Source organism: Atractosteus spatula, chromosome 19 (genome assembly GCF_055471065.1).
Source record: "Atractosteus spatula isolate fAtrSpa1 chromosome 19, fAtrSpa1.hap1, whole genome shotgun sequence".
In the NCBI taxonomy this organism is placed as follows: domain Eukaryota; kingdom Metazoa; phylum Chordata; class Actinopteri; order Semionotiformes; family Lepisosteidae; genus Atractosteus; species Atractosteus spatula.
In genome coordinates, this window is record NC_142724.1 from 8,224,019 (window position 1) to 8,247,183 (window position 23,165).

A 23,165-nucleotide genomic window follows, 5' to 3' on the forward strand; every position below is an offset into this window, starting at 1 on the left:
CAAATGCAACATTACTGCAAATGTTGCCATATGTTATCTTTATCTTTTTTTTCTTGAGAAATAAAGCATCTGTGTACTGAGTGTTCCTTAGCTGTGCCTGTCCGTTCTGGTGGTTAATGGGACTCCCCCTATGCCTCAGAGGCAAAGAACGGTGATGTTCTCTTACAGAGTAAATGATACCTATTCCAGGAACGCAGACGCATGCAGGCACATAGCGGCATCCTGGTGATAGAAGGGAATGAGAAAACTCAGAAGGTAATTTGTTATCGTGATGGATTAAATGAGACAGGCGAGCGTGGCTGGCGAGCAAGGTGAGCGCGCTTACCCGCCTGAGGGGCGGAGGGCTAGGAATATCGGAGCGCCGCAGAGGCAGGCGGGCGGAGGGCTGCTGTGGAGGCCGCGGCTGAAGTTGAAGATGGAGTGAGGTGACTGCCGACAGAAAAATCAAACCCAAAGAGAGGGAGCCAGTTCTCGGATATCCGTGCAGGCAGCAAGTCAGAGATGAGGTTAATTGAAAATTGAAAACAACGCTCAAAGCGACATGTGTAGCAGGGTAGCTGGACGTGGGATTCAATTTTCCATCTCGCAGACACAAGCCCATACGAGTACAGGCAAGTTCATTACACAAGCAAGGCCAGTCTTCTGGTGTGCAAGACTCAAACACTATCGGGAGTCCTGGGGAGAAACCTCACCACAAGAGTCTCATCTAATGCGACGAGATCGGTTAAACTTGTTAATATGTGTATCTGTTTATTTGATTTCTTGAGGGATCATAATTGACCAGTAAGATACAATAAATGAGTAGATGCAGAGCTGCAGGAGGCAGATATCATATGAATATCTTCCAGCTTTCCTTTACACGGTGCAGACATTTGCACTAAATTTAAACTTAAAAAATATCCAATGGCTATGCTTCAGTCTCACATCTCAATTTCCCTTTGAAGGTTTATGACAACTGCAGCTATTCTTCTTTGTACAGCCTGACCCCTCTCTGACCTCTGTGCAGTCTGAGCCCTCCTGGGGCTGCCCAGTGTATGTCTGTGAGAGATGACTGCTCCACAGGAGGCTAGTACATCATGTGCCCTCACAGAGAATTGGTATCAGAGCTGCTGAGGAAGCTAAAGTTTTAACAGATTCTCTGGTGCTGCTTTGATTCCCATCTTGTCAGAATTTGGAACCATAAAGTTGGTCAGACCACTCATCTGTCAGGGAGATTAATCTGCTTGTTTATCGGCACTGCCCTGCTACATTTATCACACAAAAATACTTATATTCTCGGCTCCAGCAAGATCGGAAACCTTTCCTTTTGGTAGACAAAAATGTTTCTAGGATATAGCATTGCACAGAGGGAAAAGTGAAGACAAATTGAAAGCACCAAAAATGGGAAAAGAAAATAGCAGGTGCTGTTCTGAACACCAGCTTATTTTTGCAACACATTCAGGTAGGTTCATGAACGTTTGACCAATTTCTGTTGAAGTTTCTTCCAGTGAAGCTCTTGCATTACTATGAGCCTCTTGTCCATCCTAAACCACTCTGCTAGTACAGCCTGAAATATAAACTCAAATTAAAATGTATCCACTGTTTTCTTCTCAGAATATACAGTAATCACTCTGTAGCATCTTTACCAGGAAGCTTTGTGTTCTAGGCATATGTTTTGATAAGAGGAACCTGCCATCATTTTTCCAGCTTGACTCACTAAGAGCCTGCAGTGATCACTTATTTACTTCTTTCATTGACTGGAAGAAAATGTTCAAACATTTAGGAACCTATTATGCCATTCTACAGCTAGCACTTTTTTTGTTTGAGTTTGTTTGTTCTTTTAGTGGAGGGAGGCTATCGGGAACCTGTTTGTGTTGTCTATTTTTTAAATGGGACTTTTCATCTAACAGGCACAGAAAAGAAATGGAAAGAAGCCAAAAGATGGAGAGAAAGAAAAGAGAAAGATAAAGCAGTAGAGCAGGAATTATCTCTGCTCTGTAACAGAGCACAGAATAAAAATGAGATTATTAAAAGTCCCCTTTGGAAACAACCCTCAGCTTCAGATTCTAATATGATTAATCAATCTCTAAAGGTAAAGGCATTCAGAATGGACATAACTCATTTTCCTACTTAGATAATTGCTGGAACAATTTTCTGTGGAAGAAAAAAAAGATAATTAGATAAGTTAAAAACCATAATAAAGGTGCTCTCAACCAGTGTGAGCTCCAAGAACTCAAGCAGCACAGGGGCACTCCTGCAGGTCTAACTGATTAACACACTGCCCAAACTTAACTGGCTTCAACCTCAGGGACTCATTGGAATATGCTCTCAATTAATCGTTATTACCATAATATACAATGAAATAGCCTATTTAGATTTCATAACTTGCTTACAGGTCATTTTTAGCAGTAGAGGCACAGGATTAGTACAGTACATAGACTGCCATTGCTTGGATTACCACAGGACTGTTAACATCACACAAAACTCAGGACGCATTCCAGGAAAGAACTGAAACGCGCGCCGCTCCATGTACTGCTCCATGCAGTTTTGTGGCTACAAAAACATCTTTCTACCTTGATAAAGCTTACATGACAAAGGTCATTTATCATCCTCTTAAAAGTACAGTATTCTATAAATCCTTGTAATGATAACATCTTACAAGTACTTACAGTATACAGTATGTGTCATGCTTATTTCATACCAACTAAAGGTGCTGAGAGTACAGTACAAAAACTGATACATATTTTGCACTGAAGTGAGATGTTTATGCAGTCTGTTTTGGGAACTTTGCCTCAAAACACAGAAACCATTTTTTTTTCCTTGATCTGTTGTTTTCATAACATTGTGGATATTTTAGGCCTTTTCAGCTGAAGACTGTTATTTACTTTTTCTTTTTGTGTCTTTCACTTAATGTGCTGATAAAATACTTGATTCCCTTGAAACTGAAAGGAAAGCGAATCAATGGATTGAGCATGAAGGGGAGATAAGGTGCTTAATGCCTGAGAACCCTGGCACCAGCTGTGTTCAAGCTGGCCCTTGGGGCCATTAAGACTTCATGTGATGAATTAGTGTGTCTCTCCAGGTACACATTAGAGCTCATCAGTGAGCCTTTCGGTACACTTTAGAAAGCATCAGGTGCAGTGAAATGGTGTAAGTAATTCACTTTTATTTCAGTTCCACAGTTCTTGAGCAAAAAAAAAGCCCCCTTTTTTAGACAGCACTGAGTCTGCTTGTAGTCTATAAACTGGCAAATGATAACTTTCCCATAGTAAGTTTGCCAATGCATTCCTCCATAAAGCACTGGTAATGGAGAGATAATATGCATAGAGATACAAACAACATGCTTTAACGTTAAAAGTGGTGTGCAAAATGTCAAACATGATCTTTGACACAGAGATGCTCTCTATATCATCATGTGTTTGTTTTCCCAGTAATTTAAAAAATGTCTACAAACTGCTAGAAGATTTCACCAAATATCATTTTTTGGGATTGAATAACTATTTATTTTTTAATTAATCTTGCAGCTGCACACGGGAAAGAATATCTTTACTGTTAAAATACTATGCAGCTTACTTCAGAACTTCATCAGAGCCATATATTAATTATTTATAACTGCTATATTTTGCTAAATATTTCTCACTTTGAAGTAGTCTATTTCACTGCCCATTAACAAAACAATTAAAGGTTGATTTGCCAATCTACTATAAACCAGTAGATTCTGTATTATTTTATTTTTATTTTTTGGTTTTGTTTTATATGAGCTCATACGTTGTGCTCATATGGGCTTAAAAGGGAGTTACATTTTACAGTATATTTCGAAAACCTTAAAATAAAATAACTTACTGTCAGTTGGTAGAAAACCATACAGATAAATGAATAGTTGTACAGTGAACAATGCCAATGTTAAGGTTTCCATGGAGCTGTAAACCTAGTGCCCTCTTGGAAGGCTGCTATGGTGGCAACTACTGTGAAATTATAGGAAGAAAGTAGATAATTGTCTAGCCTTTAAAATACTGCTAGAAAAATTCAGCATGATCCACAAGGCTTTTTTTCCAGTTTTAATCAAGCATTCATTTTATTTTTTCCTTCCTACACCAAAATTAATTTTGTATGTGTTGCACCGTTCAATAATAATAATGTCCAGAAAACAAATGTGTTTTTTACAAGAATATTGTAAATAGTGTTTGTAATGTTTTTAAAACTTATTGAAAGTGGTCATTTGTTTCACTACCAATATGGTTTCCTCTTGAAAAAGAACAAAAATGTCTTGGTAATTAATTTTAAATTGCCTGGGGGCAGAGTGGTAAGAGAAGAGTGTAACTGCAGAATAAACATATTGTTTAGTGTATTTTCTTTGTGGATTTTTTCAAGAGCCGAATATTTTATCTATTGAGGAAAAATGTTAATTGCCTGAGCCGTTCCACTATGTTTAACTTAAATCCCTTAAGGTGTGTCTTGTTATTGTGATGGTGAATTAGCTAGCAGGGTTACTCCACTATCGAAGTTTATAGAGTGGGTGATTTTTCACATGAGACTGATAGAGATAATAATTATTAAACAAAATTCTGTTTTTCAAGCAATAAGAGCTGCCATTCAATGAAAATCTAATGAGCCCACTTAGTATACAATAAGACTCTACGCATTCCAGTGTGAATATGCAGATAAAGAAAAGTTTTTAAGAAGAAAACAAGGTGTTGCTACTGTATATAATTTGCTTATGTTCACTTTAATAGCTATAATGACTGAAATGTTAACGAGAACACCAATTTGCTGTTAAAGTACAACCAAAAAAAACCTGTCACCTGAATATTCATGCACCTCATTTATGTACGCACGTGCACATGAGGAGAAAACAGTGCTTATTAAAGTAATACACTGCTTTAGAGTCTGTGTATGAGCAGAAAGTATTTTTTTTAGTAATTCACACCTCACAGCAGTACCCTTATGCTGTTAGACATTTTATAAGAATTAATTATGTTATTCAGTCTGAACTAATTGTAGCGAGAAGGACAAGAAACTGAAGAAGTGTAAGAAAAGAACCATTTTGTCAAAGGTAATTTTTTTTCCATTCAGCTTGAACTGCACAGAGTGAACTCAGAGCAGGCTCGGGAGACCCTATAACCTCTGCCATATAACTCACTGGGCAGTGTTGTTCATTTGTTTTTTCATCAGTGCCAGTAGGAGCCACAGTCAATTGGTTCCAACAGAGCTCTTGGGGTCAGTCACTGCTGCACAAGGTTATGGTTGGAGAATTCCAAGGGTCACCTGCAATGTTCTAATCCAGACAGCTGTAACCCATTAATTCATTACCTAGTGTGGAATAAAGATGGAATCTACATTTAGGCAAACCGCATGTAGTGAATACACATTCACATCTGAATGTGTATTTTGGTGCCTATTTATTATTGATGATATCATCAAAAATGGTTTATTTTTTAAATTTTCTTCTAAGGAAACCCATTTTGCATGTGTTCTTTGTCTGCAGAAGGAATTCAGGACATCTTAACATGCCCATGATCAAAGTACTTGAGAAACATACAGTACCACATATTCTAACATATACTGTATTGTAAATATATATGGTATTGGTTTTTCTTGTGACATTATTATTATTAGGTTTGAAATACATGAAATACGCCATGACATGGCTTAGTTATTAATTATTGTCTATTAAGATGTAGGTTTGTTGAAGTTTACGTAAATTAACATACCAATATTAATATTTTGAAAAGCAAAAGATTACTTTATCATGGAAAAATGTCAACTTTATCAGTTTTAAACTGTATGTATTATGTAGTTACAATAAGCTAAAGAAACATTGCTAAGGACTTACAAGTATTACAAATATTTATGTAATAAAACTCTAAGAATCTTTACATATTTCTACGTGCACTAATTACATGGTGTTACTGGATTTTTAAAAGGCAGACGACTTATACAGGAAATATGTGAGTGTGGTACAGTATGTAATTTTTAAAGTATTGTTTTGTAGCTTACTTGAAGTGCAACAGATATACTTGCAAATGTATACTGTATATCCATGCAAAACGTATATATTGTATTGTATATATCTCAATAAATCCTATTATATAATTTACAGCTTTAGAGATTAGAAACAAACACAAATAATAAAGCAGTACGATTTCTTTTTCAGTTGTATAAATAAAAAAATCCTTTATTTATACGAGTAGAATAAAGAAGCTTTCACTAGAACTATTAATAAATTACTTTGTTTAGCGGTAGGCAACAAAAAGTGATTTAGTTGATAACTGAACATATTATGCAAATATATTTGCTTGCAATAAACCTAGAAACAATATCATAAAGGGATCAAACGGAAAGTTATGTGGATTTCTTCTAAACACTCATAATGAATATTTTATCAAGCCATGGTTATGAAATTGAAACCTCCACAGGCATAATGTAAAATTAACCATTCTGTTGATTTTGTTTAATACAGGCAAACGTACTGTAGTCTGTTATTGCTGGAGTCTTCAAGGTGATCTTACTGTATGTTATCATTTGATGTTTGATTTTTGAAAGTAAAGGAAAGGATATTGTACAGTAGGTATTGTAGATAATGACGATGGGGATTCAAAGAATGAAAAAAGATGTAAGTTTCCCCTACAGCAGATCACTCTTGCTTTAATCCAGTACATTTTGTTTCTCTATACTGTATATAAGTTGATTCAGAGGAGAAATTAATGTAACAGAGATAATGAGAGCTTTGCAGCTCTGGTTGTGTTCTTCAGTAATACGCTTTTGGATGTCTTTTTCCTACCTCTTGTACTAGCGGTGCAGCACTTTGATTTTTGCCTCACACGCTGCCAAAAATGTGACAAAGAGACAACCACTGCGTTGTTCATCTTGGAGCATCACTATTAGAAACAGGAAAGAGGGAGTTCGTGCCAAAGATTAATGAAAATTTTGAAGTTTTTCTAAAGAAATTGAAAGAGATGCAGCTCTGTCTTCCAGCGGCACACTTCTCTGATTGACGATGACAACCCCTGGAAGCGAAATTGTTCAGCCTCCCTCCATTATTATTGATTGCTGCTGCGAAGCTCAGTGGGCTTCTGTCTTGATGACACTAATCACTCTAAAAATCAGCCTTCCGTTATGGTCCTTGACTGGTGTATAAAGAGATCCTTTATTATTTTTATTGTTGACTATTTTCTTCTATTTTTTATATTTAAAATGTATTTACATAGCTGTCAAATTGTGTGTGTGTGCATAGATGACTGGTGCCTGTTGAGCTCCACTGTAGTGTTCTTTCAGTTCCTCTTATCAAATTATTTAAACAACATAGTCAAGTACACCAAAAGCATGGTGAGAGAGACATCTGATTATTTTATATTATAAAAATGTTATAGACTTTATGTACACCTTTGAAACAAGGCTTTTCTGTTAATAGAGTATCTTTTACGGAGGGCAGCAGTGTAGCCATGCTCTCTCCACAGGGCAAGCTAAAACATACATAAAGTTAGCCTAGATGAGTATGAACCCAGTTTGATGGCTCATTTTCTATGTTACACTTACTTGTGCCAAGGCAAAGCCAATGTTAGGGACAGCTGTGGAAGTGGTACTGAAATACGCAATACGCTGATAATGACTTGTCATTTTGTAATGGCAATACTGAATATGTTGGACTTTATATTCCAGTTCTATGACTAATGACTATGCTTAGGCTGCTAATAGGAACCATGTCCTGCATTTCGAATGTACACTGTCTTTTAATCTCCTAAGAGGTGAATGCAACATCTGAAAAAGCTCCTAATAAAATCAGTGAACTCATACAGTATGTAATTTTAACTAATGGGATGTTCTCAGCTAAATCACCGCACATTTTTCAGTTTTCTTAAACCACTATGTGGTATTAATCATTGAAAAACTCTCATCCATTTCCATATTTTTATTAGCCTTCATTCCAAATATTAGTTACTGATGGGTGATGGTAGCCATATGTAATATATAATAGAGTTCATAACTAAATGTTGACAATCCCCCAATTTGTTCCAATTACCAAAACTAGGTTGTAAATATGGACCACTATTTCCTAGTGACAGTTCTCAATAAAGACTATGTAATCACTTTATTAGGTTTTAATGTTCTGAACTGTATAACGTTTACATTCTGTTTTTAGATATGGAAAATAAAGTTTCATTGCACTGCATACAGTATGTAATGAATGTCTCATTTCAGGATTACATAAAACGCTTTAGAATGATATTGGCTTTGAAGGTTTGGGTCCATAAATCAACCTTAACGTGAGAAAATCTAGTCTTTTGGTCTGTGTCAGATATCTATTCCAGTTTGAGCATTTTTCCATCTTTTTTAGAGTCAATTAAAAATTCAAAGCTGTATTATGTGGAACTGACTATGATGTGTGAGTGCAATTTCCCAATATTATACCTTTTATATATAAAGATCCTTGTTGACATTCACTGCATCTCAAAGGAAAAGTTTCAATCTTTTGTTTAGACATTCTTTCATATAGCTAAACTATAGGATCAATCAGTTGTGTATTGTATTGCCTCTTACAGTGGTATAGCTGAAAGTCTACAAGTAACCAATCACTGTGACAGTAACTGCAGTGTATCACCATCATGGTCTTCTAGATGTTCTCTATAAAAGACAGTGTAACAGTGTGCGACACAATAGCCCTCTACCTATCTAACAGATAGAGTAGTCTGAGGACACCTAATTCTGCTTTACATACAGTATATTAAGCCACAGGAAACAGCTACAGACAGCCATAGATCACAGACACACTAAGATCTAAAGATTGAAAACAAATATGACCTGCATTACTCACAATGCCAGTTGCACACTGAGAGAACAATGTTCCTAATAGAGCCATGTCTCCCATTGTTTAAGCTACTATACATAGTGCTGCTAGATATACAGTAAGTGGACTACAGTATAGGAATAGTATGGTACATGGTCAGATGTGCACAATTCTGTCTGACAGTTGTGTTCTGTGAGATTTAAATCTGAGTGAAGGGTGGAAAAGTCTACTTTTCAAACATTGTTCAATGCCAGAAATACTCAGATAGCTGTATAGTGTGTGCAACTGCAAAAAATAAAAACACTGACTAGCAAATAACTGTACAACTGTAATACTACTGCCATATGTTTACCTATCATTTTGAAAGACAATTAGTGATACTTGATGGCTGTATCATAATAATGTCCTCCTTCCCAACAGCCAATTTCTACAGCTCACTTTTTTCTCTACATTCTACTTTATTTTCTGTCTATAACCAAAAATACTTCTTTAAGGAAAAACAATTTTCTGCCATTGTCTGTTACAGCACTTACAGTGAAGTGTTGCTCACTGCAGTCATGTCTGTCCATGTTGGGTTAAACTTGCCCCAGGAAAGGGACAGTATTAATAGATTTTGGTCTCTGTTGTGCTCCAATGGCCTGTCAAACTGTAGTATAGACTATAGTGAAAAGGTCACAAAAATGAGAGTGGACAATGGTATAATCTTGCCACTGTGATGTCACTTTGACAATCTCTTCTGGGATAGTCTGCAATATTGTTCATGGATGGTGATGATTAATCGATAAACTGTAGAATGTTTAATTTCAAAAGCTCAAGTTATCAGCAGTGGTTTGATGCCTATTTCTGTTCTTCTCTTTGAGTTCTTCAACACGAGGCATGGTGCAAAATTTTACAAAGTTTTTATAGAATACTTATATACCCTTACCGCTAAATGCTGCATATGCAGAAATATAAAAAGTGCTTCTTAAACCGGACAAAATTTTGTGTATATAACAAGTTTATGGGTGACATTAAGCAAATAAAATTAGAAAAGACACAATGTAAAAAGAACGCTTTGCAACATCTTTAATGATTGTTTGTTTAATTTTAATCATTGCTAGTAATTCTAACTCAGATTTAGAGTCAGAATCAGAATTCTAATGCAGTAATTCTAACTCAGATTCACATTCTGGTAACAGAAAACAAAGCTTATATTGGAGCATTCTTGAAGAAAGCCAATGCAATACCAATTTAATGTAAGGTTTTTAGCCCCACAAAGTAAGCTAAAAAGAAAAAAAACAATGTATTTGTGCACTGTTTACGTGTCTCATGTATCTGCAAGAATTTATAAACAACTTTAGAATGATTATTACATTACACTTCACAGCAGATGGCTTTTGTTAAGTGTTTATCTAAATGTCTTACATAGTTTAAGAAGAATAGAGCTTACAGTTTGAGTAAGAGTTATGTGTGGTAAGTGGTCTGTAAATGAGAATGCAAAACATTGCCTGCAGAAACAGGGTGTAGAGGTGTGGATATTTTGTGAAACCAAAGCAATCTTGAGCGATACTTGTGTATCAGTTTTAAATTCAGATATAAAATACAGAAACCAAACTTAGTTTCCAAGAAGGCCTTAAGACCTAGTTAAACCTTGCTTTTCTCACAATGATAAATGTGTTATTCAGACTACATTTGAGCTCTTACTCCATTCCAGATTTCTGCTGACTGCCTTCTTTCTTTGTCTTTTGTATATTTCCCATAGTTTTCAGGCGAGGTTCCAGAAAACCGAGTGAACATTGTGGTTGCCAATCTAACTGTGATCGACAGGGACCAACCCCACACTGCCAACTGGAATGCTGTGTACCGGATAGTGAGCGGGGATCCTTCTGGCCACTTCACCATCCGGACTGACCCTATAACCAATGATGGCATGGTTACAGTGGTAAAGGTAGGCTATTGGAATATTGGGAGGCAGCAGACTGCTGTGCTTTAATACTTGCATATTGTCTCTGAGAATGTGTAGCTGCCTTTAAAAAGAAAATGTAACCTAATTAAAAAAGTAGAAATAAAACAAGAACACTGATATCACTTTAGTGTTTAGTGTTCTATAAGAATCGTTAACAACTGTCATTGCAGGAAGGATGTTGCTATAACAAATTATTCCTGTTAGAAAAAACCCTACCTGAACATAATTGAAACAGACCACCCCCTGATCTGGTAGCATAAAGGGGAAATCTGCACATAAATTCTCTGTAGAAGTGTCTAGTCAGGAACCAGAACACAGTCCTCCAAGCTGAATACAGGTCCCTGCTTTGGCCCATTAGTAAAAGAAGAAACTCTATACCCTGTCGGACCAGTTCGACAAATGCCTTCTTCCTTCTTACCAGCAGCTGACATGGATACGACCAAGGCTGTCACTAAGATTGGAGATTGTGGTTATTAGTTTTAACCTGAATTGGTTTTCTTTCTCTAAAGACAGTGTTTCTATATCAGAGGCTGTGAACTGGTGCAGCTTCCTCAATTCCCTCATACAGCTGTACAGTATATATAAGAAAAAAAATGTGCAGATAACTTGGAAATACCACTCTTCCTACATTTCATTTCTGTCCTGAAACACAGCCATGCCATCACAACCTGTCTACGTTTTGAGGGAATCCTAACCCTAACCCTAGCTAAGCATGGGGAAGGTTAGGGTTAGGGTTCAGATTTCCTTCAAAGAATCAATATCACCTTCTACTCATTTCAGAGGATACTATACTTCAGCGAATGAAAGTTATAGTCAGAACTGACATAGCAACCTCCCCAAACCAAAGAGATTGCATCAACAATGCTTAAATTCCGTTTTTCGTCAAGTATTCTGTTAATGGAAATCTCACGTTGAAAGGTGCCCTCAGTGAGCATTGTTTTGGGCCTAACTACGGTGACAGCCAGGAATACCCAATAAATAATCAGTTTATTTGTTAGTATGCCTCTGGTTTGAATGCTAAATGCAAGAGTTTCAAAACTTTACTCACTTTCTTTCAGACTTTTACATTTAGAACAATATAGTCTCCATTACCTTGTAGGCTAATGCAGTGCATATAGCCATATATGGATGAAAAAAAATGTGCAGATAACGTGGAAATACCACTCTTCCTACATTTCATTTCTGTCCTGAAACACAGCCATGCCATCACAACTTGTCTACGTTTTGAGGGAATCCTAACCCTAACCCTAGCTAAGGATGGGGAAGGTTAGGGTTAGGGTTCATATTTCCATCAAATAATCAATATCACCTTCTATTCTTTTTAGTGGATACTATACTTCAGCGAATGAAAGTTATAGTCAGAACTGACATAGCAACCTCCCCAAACCAAAGAAAATGCATCAACAATGCTTAAATTCTGTTTTTTGTCAAGTATTCTGTTAGTGGAAATCTCATGTTGAATGGTGTACTCAATGAGCATTATTTTGGGCCTAACTAGGGTGAGAGTCAGGAATTCCCAATAAATAATCAATTTATATGTTAATATGCCTCTGGATTGAATGCGGAATGCAAGAGTTTCAAAACTTTACTCATTTTCTTTCAAACATTTCTTTTAGAACAATACAGACTCCACTCTCTTTTTGGCTAATGCAGTGCATATAGCCATATACGGACGAAAAAAATGTGCAGATAACTTGGAAATACCACTCTTCCTACATTTCATTTCTGTCCTGAAACACAGCCATGCCATCACAACTTGTCTACGTTTTGAGGGAATCCTAACCCTAACCCTAGCTAAGCATGGGGAAGGTTAGGGTTAGGGTTCAGATTTCCTTCAAAGAATCAATATCACCTTCTACTCATTTCAGAGGATACTATACTTCAGCGAATGAAAGTTATAGTCAGAACTGACATAGCAACCTCCCAAAACCAAAGAGAATGCATCAACAATGCTTAAATTCTGTTTTTGTCAAGTATTCTGTTAATGGAAATCTCATGTTGAATGGTGTCCTCAATGAGCATTGTTTTGGGCCTAACTAGGGTGAGAGTCAGGAATTCCCAATAAATAATCAATTTATTTGTTAATATGCCTCTGGATTGAATGCGGAATGCAAGAGTTTCAAAACTTTACTCACTTTCTTTCAGACTTTTACACTTAGAACAATATAGACACCATTCCCTTGTAGGCTAATGCAGTGCATATAGCCATATATGGATGAAGAAAAATATGCAGATAACCTGGAAATACCACTTCTCCTACATTTCATTTCTGTCCTGAAACACAGCCATGCCATCACAACTTGTCTACGTTTTGAGGGAATCCTAACCCTAACCCTAGCTAAGCATGGGGAAGGTTAGGGTTAGGGTTCAGATTTCCTTCAAAGAATCAATATCACCTTCTACTCAGTTCAGAGCATACTATACTTCAGCGAATGAAAGTTATAGTCAGAACTGACATAGCAACCTCCCCAAACCAAAGAGAATGCATCAACAATGCTTAAATTCTGTTTTTTGTCAAGTAATCTGTTAATGGAAATGTCTTGTTGAATGGTGTCCTAAATGAGCATTGTAGGGTGGGAGTCTGGAATACTCACAAAATTCTGAGTTTATTTGTTAAAATGCCTTTGATTTGAATACAAAATGCAAGAGATTGAAAAGCTTATTCTCTTTCTTTCAAACTTTTGCTTCTACGGCTATTTAGACAACATTCCTTTTTAAGGCTAATGCAGTGTACAGCATATGGCCATATATGTCAGAAACAAAATGTGCAGATAACTTGGAAATACCACTTTTTCTACATTTCATTTCTGTCCTGAAACACAGCCATGCCATTACAACTTAACTAGGGTTAGATTCTGGAATTCCCAATAAATTCTCAGTTTATTTGTTGATATTCATCTTCATTGAACACCAAATGCAGGAATTTGAAAAGTTTATTTATTTTCTTTGTGCTTTTAGCGAAATTCATAGAACATTCCCTTTTAGGGCAATGCAGTGTATATACTGTAAGCATTCAGTAGTGTGAGGAATGTCTCATCTACCATCTTACTATTGCCTAGCTTGTAGGGAGCACACCCTGCCTTATCATGTCCGGGGAATTGAAATTTTCAGCTTCGTCTGAACAGGACCAGTCTTGCGTATCTTCATCAGAAGTCTTGCATACAGCTCCGGAGGAGCCATGAGGACAGCCTGGAATTGGCCACGTGATTGTAGCCCTCATTTAGTAAAGAGTTTGATTTCCACAGGCTTGTCAAGCTTGTCGTGTATTATTTCCTTCCCAGGAGTTCCAGCATTCACGATGCTATTTGAATTGTGGCATAGCAAACTATTTGTTAAGGTTATAATGAGAAGCTGCGTCAGCATGTGGGCTACAGAAGAAACGAGTAAAGGTTAATTCTGTACTGAAAGGAAGAAATGTACTTTGAAAGGAAAGCAACAGAGACCAGCCTCATCCTCAGTCTATGTTTATGATACATTCATCTCTTTTTAATTATTTCCTTTCATGTCCAATAAAATTTATCTCCCTCTGACCATCTTTCTACTGTCATTTTCACATTTTCTTCCTTTTCCCCCTATATTTCTATTCTCTCCTCTGTATATCTGAAGAAGCTTTGCTGGCTGAAACACGCCTGTTTCTCTCTCTCTCTATGACTATTGTCTCTTCAGCATCTCTACTTAGTAATCTATTTACTGTATATATAGTATGTAAACCTATATATTTTGCGAGAATACAATATAAAAGTAAGAAAAAAAGCATTACAAATGCAAAAATCCAGTAAATCAACAACAACAACATGCCTTGGTTACTGCAAAACTTTAAATCACAATGAAACCTGCAAGGGAACACTGAGCATTGTTTTTCCTCTTTGAGGAAACCTAGAATTTTATTTTGCACATCTCTTGCTGTGGGCTGCAGTGCGAGCTGTGCGGTGGAATTTCATGTCATTTGAGAGCCACGGTGAGTGCAGTCAAGTGGAAGGACTGTGAGGTTGGTGTCAATGAGAAAATAACTGAAGGCAGTGCGGAATTCATAAGGGGAGAAACACTAAGACCATGGCAGCAAATTAAATATTGATTTCTCAATTATAAACATGTTCGCTTTTATGCACCCGTAATATTTTATCTGCTGTAATAAATTCTGCAGCAAAATGATATAGCCTCCTTCAGTTTACTACTGTAGGGAAGAGTCTCTTAATGAGGATCCATTGAAAGGTCCAAACCCCATTTCAAGCAAGTTAGCACAGAGAAAGAGAGAATGGTTGTGTGCATGTTAATGGCAGTCTCATTGTTTTGTCTTAAGCCTGCCTATATTTCTGAGTTCCTTATTCTTCATTTCATATTTTGATCTTCTCCACCCAAGAGCGACTTGGTGAATAGTCTTGATTATTCACCCTTTGATTTCAAGGCACGTGTTACCCCAGTGAAGTGTCATGTACTGTATTAAGTTCTATTTGTTATCTCTCGTTGACACTTCTCCTAATGTATTTTCCTCTAAAATAAGAATTCATAATACTGGAAAAAAATCCTCAGGTGAGTTATGAAAACATTTAAAAATAGAAATTGGCCTCATGGTGGGTGGGGTGGCTGAGGGGGTTTAGAGGCAGCTATTGTATGCGAAGGTGCTGTAAAGTGAAAACATGCTGTGAAATTAACCAAAACAAAACAGTGAACGATGTACTAACAGCAGGTACGCGGAAGTAGTTTTTATTGGAACATGTGAATGGCCGATGAGTCAGCCCAATCAGGGCTGTTATTAAAATAAAAACCTCTCTAAAAGAAAGCAACAGCAACCATTTACTGCATTTCGTATGGAGAGTCTTGTGTCAAAAATACAGCATGCGGTACTGTAGATGATTCAGAATATACCCCTTTCATTTACAGTGGGACCTTATTAAAAGATTTGGTTATATTTATATAACCAAATTATAATATATACACTATATTATAATTATATACACTATAATTATGCAAAATAAGAAGCAATATGCTGGCACAGTGGTTAGCATTGCTGCCTATCCTGGGTGAGATCTGGGGTGGTATCTGCGTGGAGTTTGTATGTTCACCCCGTGTTTGCATGGGATTCCTTTGGATGATCTGGTTTCCTCCCAATGTCCATATACTGGCAGGTTAATATGCGAAAATTTGCCCTGGTGTGAATCTGTGCACGTCTGTGTATATGTGTCTTCCCTGCAATGGAATGATGTCCTATCCGGGCCGTATCCCGCCTTGCACACGTTGCTTGCTAGCATTCTCCCCCGCGACCATGAAATGGATGAAATGATCATAAAATATTTCAATTCTAAAATGATGCAATAGAAATCCTCCTTAATTTAACCATATTTTCCATTCTTCCTTCTGATGACTGAATAGAGAGCCCAACTTGTGCATTCTAAAAACCTGCAGATCATTTAGCTTGATTGACATTGACAGCAAATGCGTCCTGATAGCTTTGACCACCTCTGCTGTCAGAGGGTCACAGTCCAATTGAAATGGAATCGAGAGCCAGGATTCTGGCTGCTGCTTCACCTTCAGGGCTGGAGTCACAGTGTGGATCATCTCCACTCTTCTAGCACTTGAGAAATTTGCATACTAATGCACCTCACACCTCACACTGCCACACACTTTTAATTAGCAATTAAAATATGTAAATCATAATGCAGAATGAATATGTAAATCTCAAAAAGTGGATTAATTGAGGAAAATGTGTTTGGTTGAAAAGAGAGCCCAGCTGTATTCTCTCATTCTTATTGAAGAACAACTAACCACTCAATTTATCCTATAATTGCAGACCAAACACATGAGAAGGTATTATCAAAAAATGTCTCCCTGACAAGGTGGATCAAAATGATGAAATGCCTTCAGAAAACCCTTTAAATATGTATGCATGCCCAGTTCAGGCTTCACACCGTCTTAGTTCTCATGGTGTTAACTTCAGACTTTTGCAGTGTTGTCACATCTGTCAATTTGAATCCCTCACCATCCACATAGCTAGTTTAGAGCTGCGTTTTATATCACAGCTTTGTCTATCATGATCAGTGCTGACATGTGCAGAAGTATCTTTATTATTAAAATAAATCTGTATTTTAAGACACAAATCAGTTTATTGTTTGTATTTTATTTATACCTACTTTTATTTTCCTTTGAACTTGTGATCATAGCATCTTAATAAAAGCTGTTTAAAACTGTCATTGTATTTTATATTCCAGTGTATAATCCTTCATAAACCCTTATTTTACTGACATAGCATGCCTTTCAGTTTTCATATTGTAGAGATGCCACAACAACATGTTATAAATACTTAAAGCATGTCATGTCCATTCACACTGTGTTTATGAAGGATTAAGGGTAGGGCTATAAAGCAGTCTTAAACTTTAATTAAGCTCTTTATACTTTGAATGTATTAAATGTCATTTCAGCATAGGTATATTCTTAAACATTCCTCCCACACTGCTTAGGTTTTTTTGTTAAGGTTGTCGGTATTCAAGGTGATTTTCTAAAAAGGTTTTAAGAACTGCATATAGCCCAAATCCAGAGCAAATAAAAGTTCTTCTTTGTTGGTCTTATTCACTCTTTCCTAATGCACCACCTGCTCAGTGATGCTGTCTCTCTCTTTACAGCCTGTGGACTACGAGATGAACCGCGCCTTCATGCTGACAGTGACTGTGTCCAATCAGGCCCCCTTGGCCAATGGCATCCAGTCCTCCTTCCAGTCCACAGCAGGGGTGACCATCTCTGTGATGGATGCCAACGAGGCACCTTTCTTCCCTTCCAACCCCAAACAGATCCGCTTTGAGGAGGGCGTCCCTGCTGGCACCACCCTAACCACTTTTGCCGCTAATGACCCTGACCGCTTCATGCAGCAGACTATCAGGTACAACAACAAAGTTTCTGTAACATGTCCTTCTTTGCCAATGCATAGCCCCTTCAGCACGTACTTGTAAAATCAGTGAACTGGCCTAATGAACATTTTAGCCACATCATTTTCTAATGCCTTGCCCTTTAATTTGGATAGGGCAAACCTCCTGGTAACTCCAGCTTTGCAGATCTTGAGCAGCAGTCCTTGCTATCATCAAGATGTTTTTCCAAACAATGAGACAATATATTCATGCAGGGTGCAAGCATGTTTATGTCTGTTTCGTCATGGCTTTATGAGAGTCAGAAATTCCAAAATGTATTTTATATCAAAATTGAAAACCCTGAATCAATTTGTTTGCTACTCCTTTTCATAAGCAGCTAGGTGATTTTCCAGATGCCAAAATAGGTTGCAAATGAACAGGATATTGTGCTAAAAAATAAAGTGCTTTAGATAAAAATGTGCTTTTCCCAAGTTGAGAGTTTTTAATTTTTTGTCAATATGTTCTCAGGGCCAGAGGAAACTTATACACAGTACAACACAGCTTCAGGCTAGTCTACACAGAATATCAAAGGAATGGTTTCCACTGGCTTGCAGGCAGTGTTTACAGAGGGCCAGGTTTGGGGGCTCACCTTTTCTCCTCCTGCATTGCGATGAGACTAAAGGAGTACCATGTAATGAGCTTAACATTTACAGAGTGCTTTTAAGGTTTCTCTTGATCGTTTTCACCGCTGTGCCTCACTGTCATACCCCAGAGTCAGATGGCTGAGTGCCATCTCCCTCATTGATTCGAGTTTGCCTCACTCTGCTCTGTGCTCACTGACTCAGAAGGCTTTTAGTATTTCAAGTCTTTTTACACAAACCCCTGCAAATATAGACACCATTTCAAAGGTCAAGAGGTCATTGTTTTTTTCAGAGCGTCCACCCGTCTGAACATTATCATTATAATAGCGCCTCAGAAGAAAATGTCACACTGTAGGTCAGACATGGGTGACCCTGAGGGCTGAAGTCATGCACGTCTTCCAGATAGTCTTCAGTTAATATTTATATTAACTTTTTACCCCAATAATGAATTGAATAAAGTAACTAAGATGTAATTCACAAGCTGAATGCCAACCAGAGAAATTTGTAACCCTTGAGAACTGGAGTTGCCCATTCCTTCTCTAGGTGTTAGAGAGTACGTACAGGTAGATGTGTCATACTTTTATGAACTATTTTGCCTTCATCACATTACTGTACATCACAACTTCCTATCCATTACAAATTAATTTTACATTAATAGGTTTGTCTTACTGTTATTTAGTGTAAACAATGCAGTTTAAGTTTTCTCTTTTCCTTTCCCTTTTGACATGGGTACTCAAATGTTAGACCTTCCAAGGAACTGCAGTGCAGGAGCATGACAAAACCACATCTTTACTGACTGATTGTTTTGATGATTAATTATATTACATAATAAAAGACCTAGTTGTAATAAAGACTTATACTGGATAAGATTGGAATATCTTGACTCTAATGGTATGGCTGCTTGTGTTTTGCAAACACTTGTACTTTTCCCTTGTAAAGTCAGCTAAATTCATTTAACAGTAAATTTCACAGCAAATGAAATTAAATTGAGTGCAGACTTGAACATTTACATTTTAATGTACTGGATTTCAGCATTCCAGCTGTAAGCTTTTCTTAGTGTTAGTTCCACCAGCTGTAGATGAGAATGACACCACCTACTCCACACATTTGAAGAAATAAAAAGAAAGAAGCAAATAATTGATACAAAAGAAAAATGGAAATTTCATGATTGCATAAGTAAAATAAGTATAACCTAAATTAACTTAAGTGCACAAAATTACTTTAACAAGTCACACCATTAGTTGAGTGGCCTCTGTCTGTGTACAATAATAGTGGTTCTAGTGATTTCAGAATAAAAACATCAGTCTCTGTGATGTTCCTTGGTGTTAGTGGATTTCAAGCAAAGAGTCAACTATTAATACTAAGGGCTTTCAAAGCAAGTCAGGGATAAAGTCATTGGAATGTACAGATCAGGAGAAGGATGGAGAAATTATTGACATTTCTAATTAACCCTGTGAGCACAATCTACTCAATCATCAAGAATTGGAAGGTGCATTATATACCACTCAGGAACTGCCTAAATCAGGCTCTCCCTCTAAACTGTGAATGCAGGCAAGGAGGAAACTGGTGAAGGAAGCCAATGGGAGGACAAAGAGAACTTTGAAAGAGCTATAGAATTCAATAGCTCAATTAGGTAAAATGTGCATTGGTCAACAATTTTGGAAGCATTTCACAAAACTGGCCTATATAGTGTGTAGCAAGAAGGAGAAAAAAAACTCTCAAAGTCCACATATACTGTAGTCTGTGCCTAAATGATCCTGCAGAAATGTTATAAAAGGTATTGGGGTCAGATAAGAATTGGAAATTTGATCCGAGTGGTGTTTTTAAATAACTTTGACTGCATTTACATTAATCAGGACAGTTATACAAAGCACAAGACCAAAGCTGCAGTGGATAAATAAAATTAAAAAGAGAATGTTCTTGAATGGCCCAGTGACGTTCCTAACTTGAGTCCAATTGAGAATCTAAATTTGGGGCGGCATGGTGACACAGAGGTTAGCATTGCTGTCTCACAGCAGTGGGACTTTAGTGTGAGTGTGAGTGTGCGTGTCTGTGCCAGTGTGTGCCCTGCAACTGACTAGTGTCCCATCCAAAATATATCTTGCCTTACTCCCATTGCTTGTTCGGATAAAATAGATATTGGATAAAGCAGTTAGGAAATGGATGGATGGAAAGACTTTTTGTATGGACATAGATTTGAGAATCGTCAGCGTAGAAATAATCATTTAGACCATGTGATTTTAATAAATGACCAAGTGGGAACATGTAGATGCAGAATAACAGGGGGCCTAATATCAAACCTTGGGGAACACCAGACCTAACTAACAGAGTGTTCGTTATGACTGTAAGGTAAGAGTTGAACTATTTAAGAGCAATTTCAAAACACCAAATACACCGTCAAAATGGGAGAGTAAAGTGTCATGATTAAAAGCATAATAATTTGATAAAAGGCTAGTTTAGGAGATTCAGGAGAATTTGGGTAGATAGAGAACCAGAATCAGCTGTTATTACGAGATTGTTAGTAACTTTAACAAGGACAGTTTATATGCTACATACAGTAATTGTCTGAAACCAGATTGGAAGGGTTCTAAGAGGCAATGAGGAGATTGTTAAATTAAATTGCAGTAGCACTTTCTAAAATATTTGCAAAAAAAGGGGCAAGTTAGATATAGGATAACAATTGTTTAAGGTTGTCCAAAGCCATGTTTGGTTCCTTTAGTTTTGCTGCCAATTACTGTAACACCTTACCCTTAGAAGCCTTCAGTTTGAGTATTTAGGTTTTGACCAAAGTATTAAGTTTAAAAATGTGTAATGCATCAATTTGTAATTTCACAAACCAGGACACCACAGGAAAGATCTGAATACTTTTGCAAGGTGCTACTGTATAATTCTAAACAGGAATCTCATTGAAAACTTGTACTACACTGACTTTCAATATAATGTTAATATGTAAAGATTAATCACTTATCTCACACACTGCAGGCTGTTTTTTCTTCTGATATTTTTAGATTCCAGGTATTTGTGCTGACATTGTACTGCCTTTAGATTTCAAGTGGCTCATCAGTGGGAGCTGAAAACACAGTTGGATGATACACAGGAGGTGTTTATTTCTGGGTTAGTTTTAGCAGCTCAACGTTAAGAGTCCTCCAATTATCTTTGACAAAGCTGTAGTTATTTAAATCGAACTATTGACTGTTACTACAAAATATCCTTACAAAGAGTTATTTGTATTCATTTGGTGTTTTGGCCAGTAGCTTTCCCTGTTCTTTGTTGTAAAACGAGAGATTAGGAAGTGTGTTGGTGAAATAAGTCCACCTCTCTATAAAAGGGAAAATAAACACTATTTAAAAAAACTTTAGATACTATATACAATGACTAGATTTAAATCTATTTCCTTATTAGCAATAATATCCTACACTGGTTGTTTATTTAATAACATTTCAGACCTCGTATTTTAATTTTCAAGAAATAACAGAATGTCCCAGGCCTGGACAGGATGTTTTCTGTATTGGTGCATAAATGTGCTGTCTACACAAGTACAGAAGGGCTTTCATAAAAAAAGGGTTGTCTGAAGCTTGTCTTTTAAACTTGTTTTTGACACTGCAGTTTAGTGTCTTCTGAAACATACTGTACAGACCTACAAAACAGACAATTATTTTGAATTAGTCCAATTATTTCTTTAAACAATTAAGATCAGAGGTAGTAAGAAGATCCCTGATATACAGTACACCCATAAATATTGTAGCAGAATCCCCACTTTATACTAGCTCTTGGAGACCTTTGCACTTGAAACTCTCAGTGCATAGAGCTGCATAGAACCATTCTATTAAAGATCTTAGCTCAACAATGAGATACACTCAGCAGGTTAAGAAAGCTAGCCATGATCCAGTCCAAACAGTACACAGAAATACGAAATACACAGATATTATACACAATGTGGCTAACAGCACCTCTCCGGTCTACTGGACCCATCTGACAAGTGGTCAACCGGCTGATTCCATTCCAATTAATACCCAGGTGAACATTTAGACATTCCATTCAATTACTTTCCTAATTTACAAGAAACATTTCTCCCTCCAGAGTCTTTGGCAGCCCCTAGTGGCTGCCCCTTAGGTGGTATCACTATTAATCTCATTCCCACAGAGGCAACCTGTCATTATAAATATGATATGCATTATCCACATTTAACTACAATTTGGAGTTTTCTTCTCTTTCTGCTATCGATTTTACTTTCGAGTTTCCAATACAATTTGTATTTTTAATCTAAAACCGAGTGCTTCGTTTGTGAAGACTTTGGTTTGTGGTTGTCGTGAAAACTATTGAGTTTGTTTTGATCAATTGCTTCCATTATCACATCCAATTTTTGTTAAGTGTTCAGGTTTAGCGCTCAGTCTCTGTGCCGAGTCAGTGTGGATTTTTCTTATGTCCTTTACATTTTTAACCCGAAAGCTCACACAGTGTTCAATGTAGCCTACATCAATCGCTGGCCCCAGCAGAGGTATGTGTATAGAGAGTTGGTTCAAAAGACAGAAGAGGGGAAAAAAATCAACTCTGTGAAATATGACAACCAGCAGACCCAGGAGCAGTATAAAAAATGCATGGAAATACTGGATGTGTGGCTTCTCTGTGTATTTCTTATTTATCTATTCCCTTTGTAGCAATCACATGGAACGTCTTGTCAGTCTTGTTTGACAGGTGATGTTGTGTCCTTCCAGTAGTATAATAAACTAAAGGTCAGTGAAACACATAGGCTCACTGACTCTGCACTTTAAACACAAGACATCTCAAAAATCTTGTTTTCAGGTTCACACAGAGATGACCTAGCATTGTATTTCTTCTGCTCCTACACACACTTTTCTCTTCATTGGACAACAGCAAACCTGTCATGTGCCAGTTTTATACAATGTGTATGAGCTGTGTGAATTCAAGACTGTATGTTTCTTTTAAAAACCTGAGGTGAAGCCACACATTTCTTAGTG

The 23,165-nt window shown here is 37.0% G+C and overlaps 1 protein-coding gene across 1 annotated transcript in view; it reads left to right on the plus strand.

The window, feature by feature from the left end:
* LOC148817995 (cadherin-4-like) overlaps window positions 1-23,165 on the plus strand; it is a 113,381-nt gene that overhangs the window by 70,432 nt on the left and 19,784 nt on the right. The window contains exons 8-9 of the mRNA XM_088937828.1: window positions 10,506-10,691; window positions 17,327-17,580. Of these exons, the coding sequence (XP_088793954.1) occupies window positions 10,506-10,691; window positions 17,327-17,580 (440 nt within the window). The remainder of the gene's footprint in view (window positions 1-10,505; window positions 10,692-17,326; window positions 17,581-23,165) is intronic.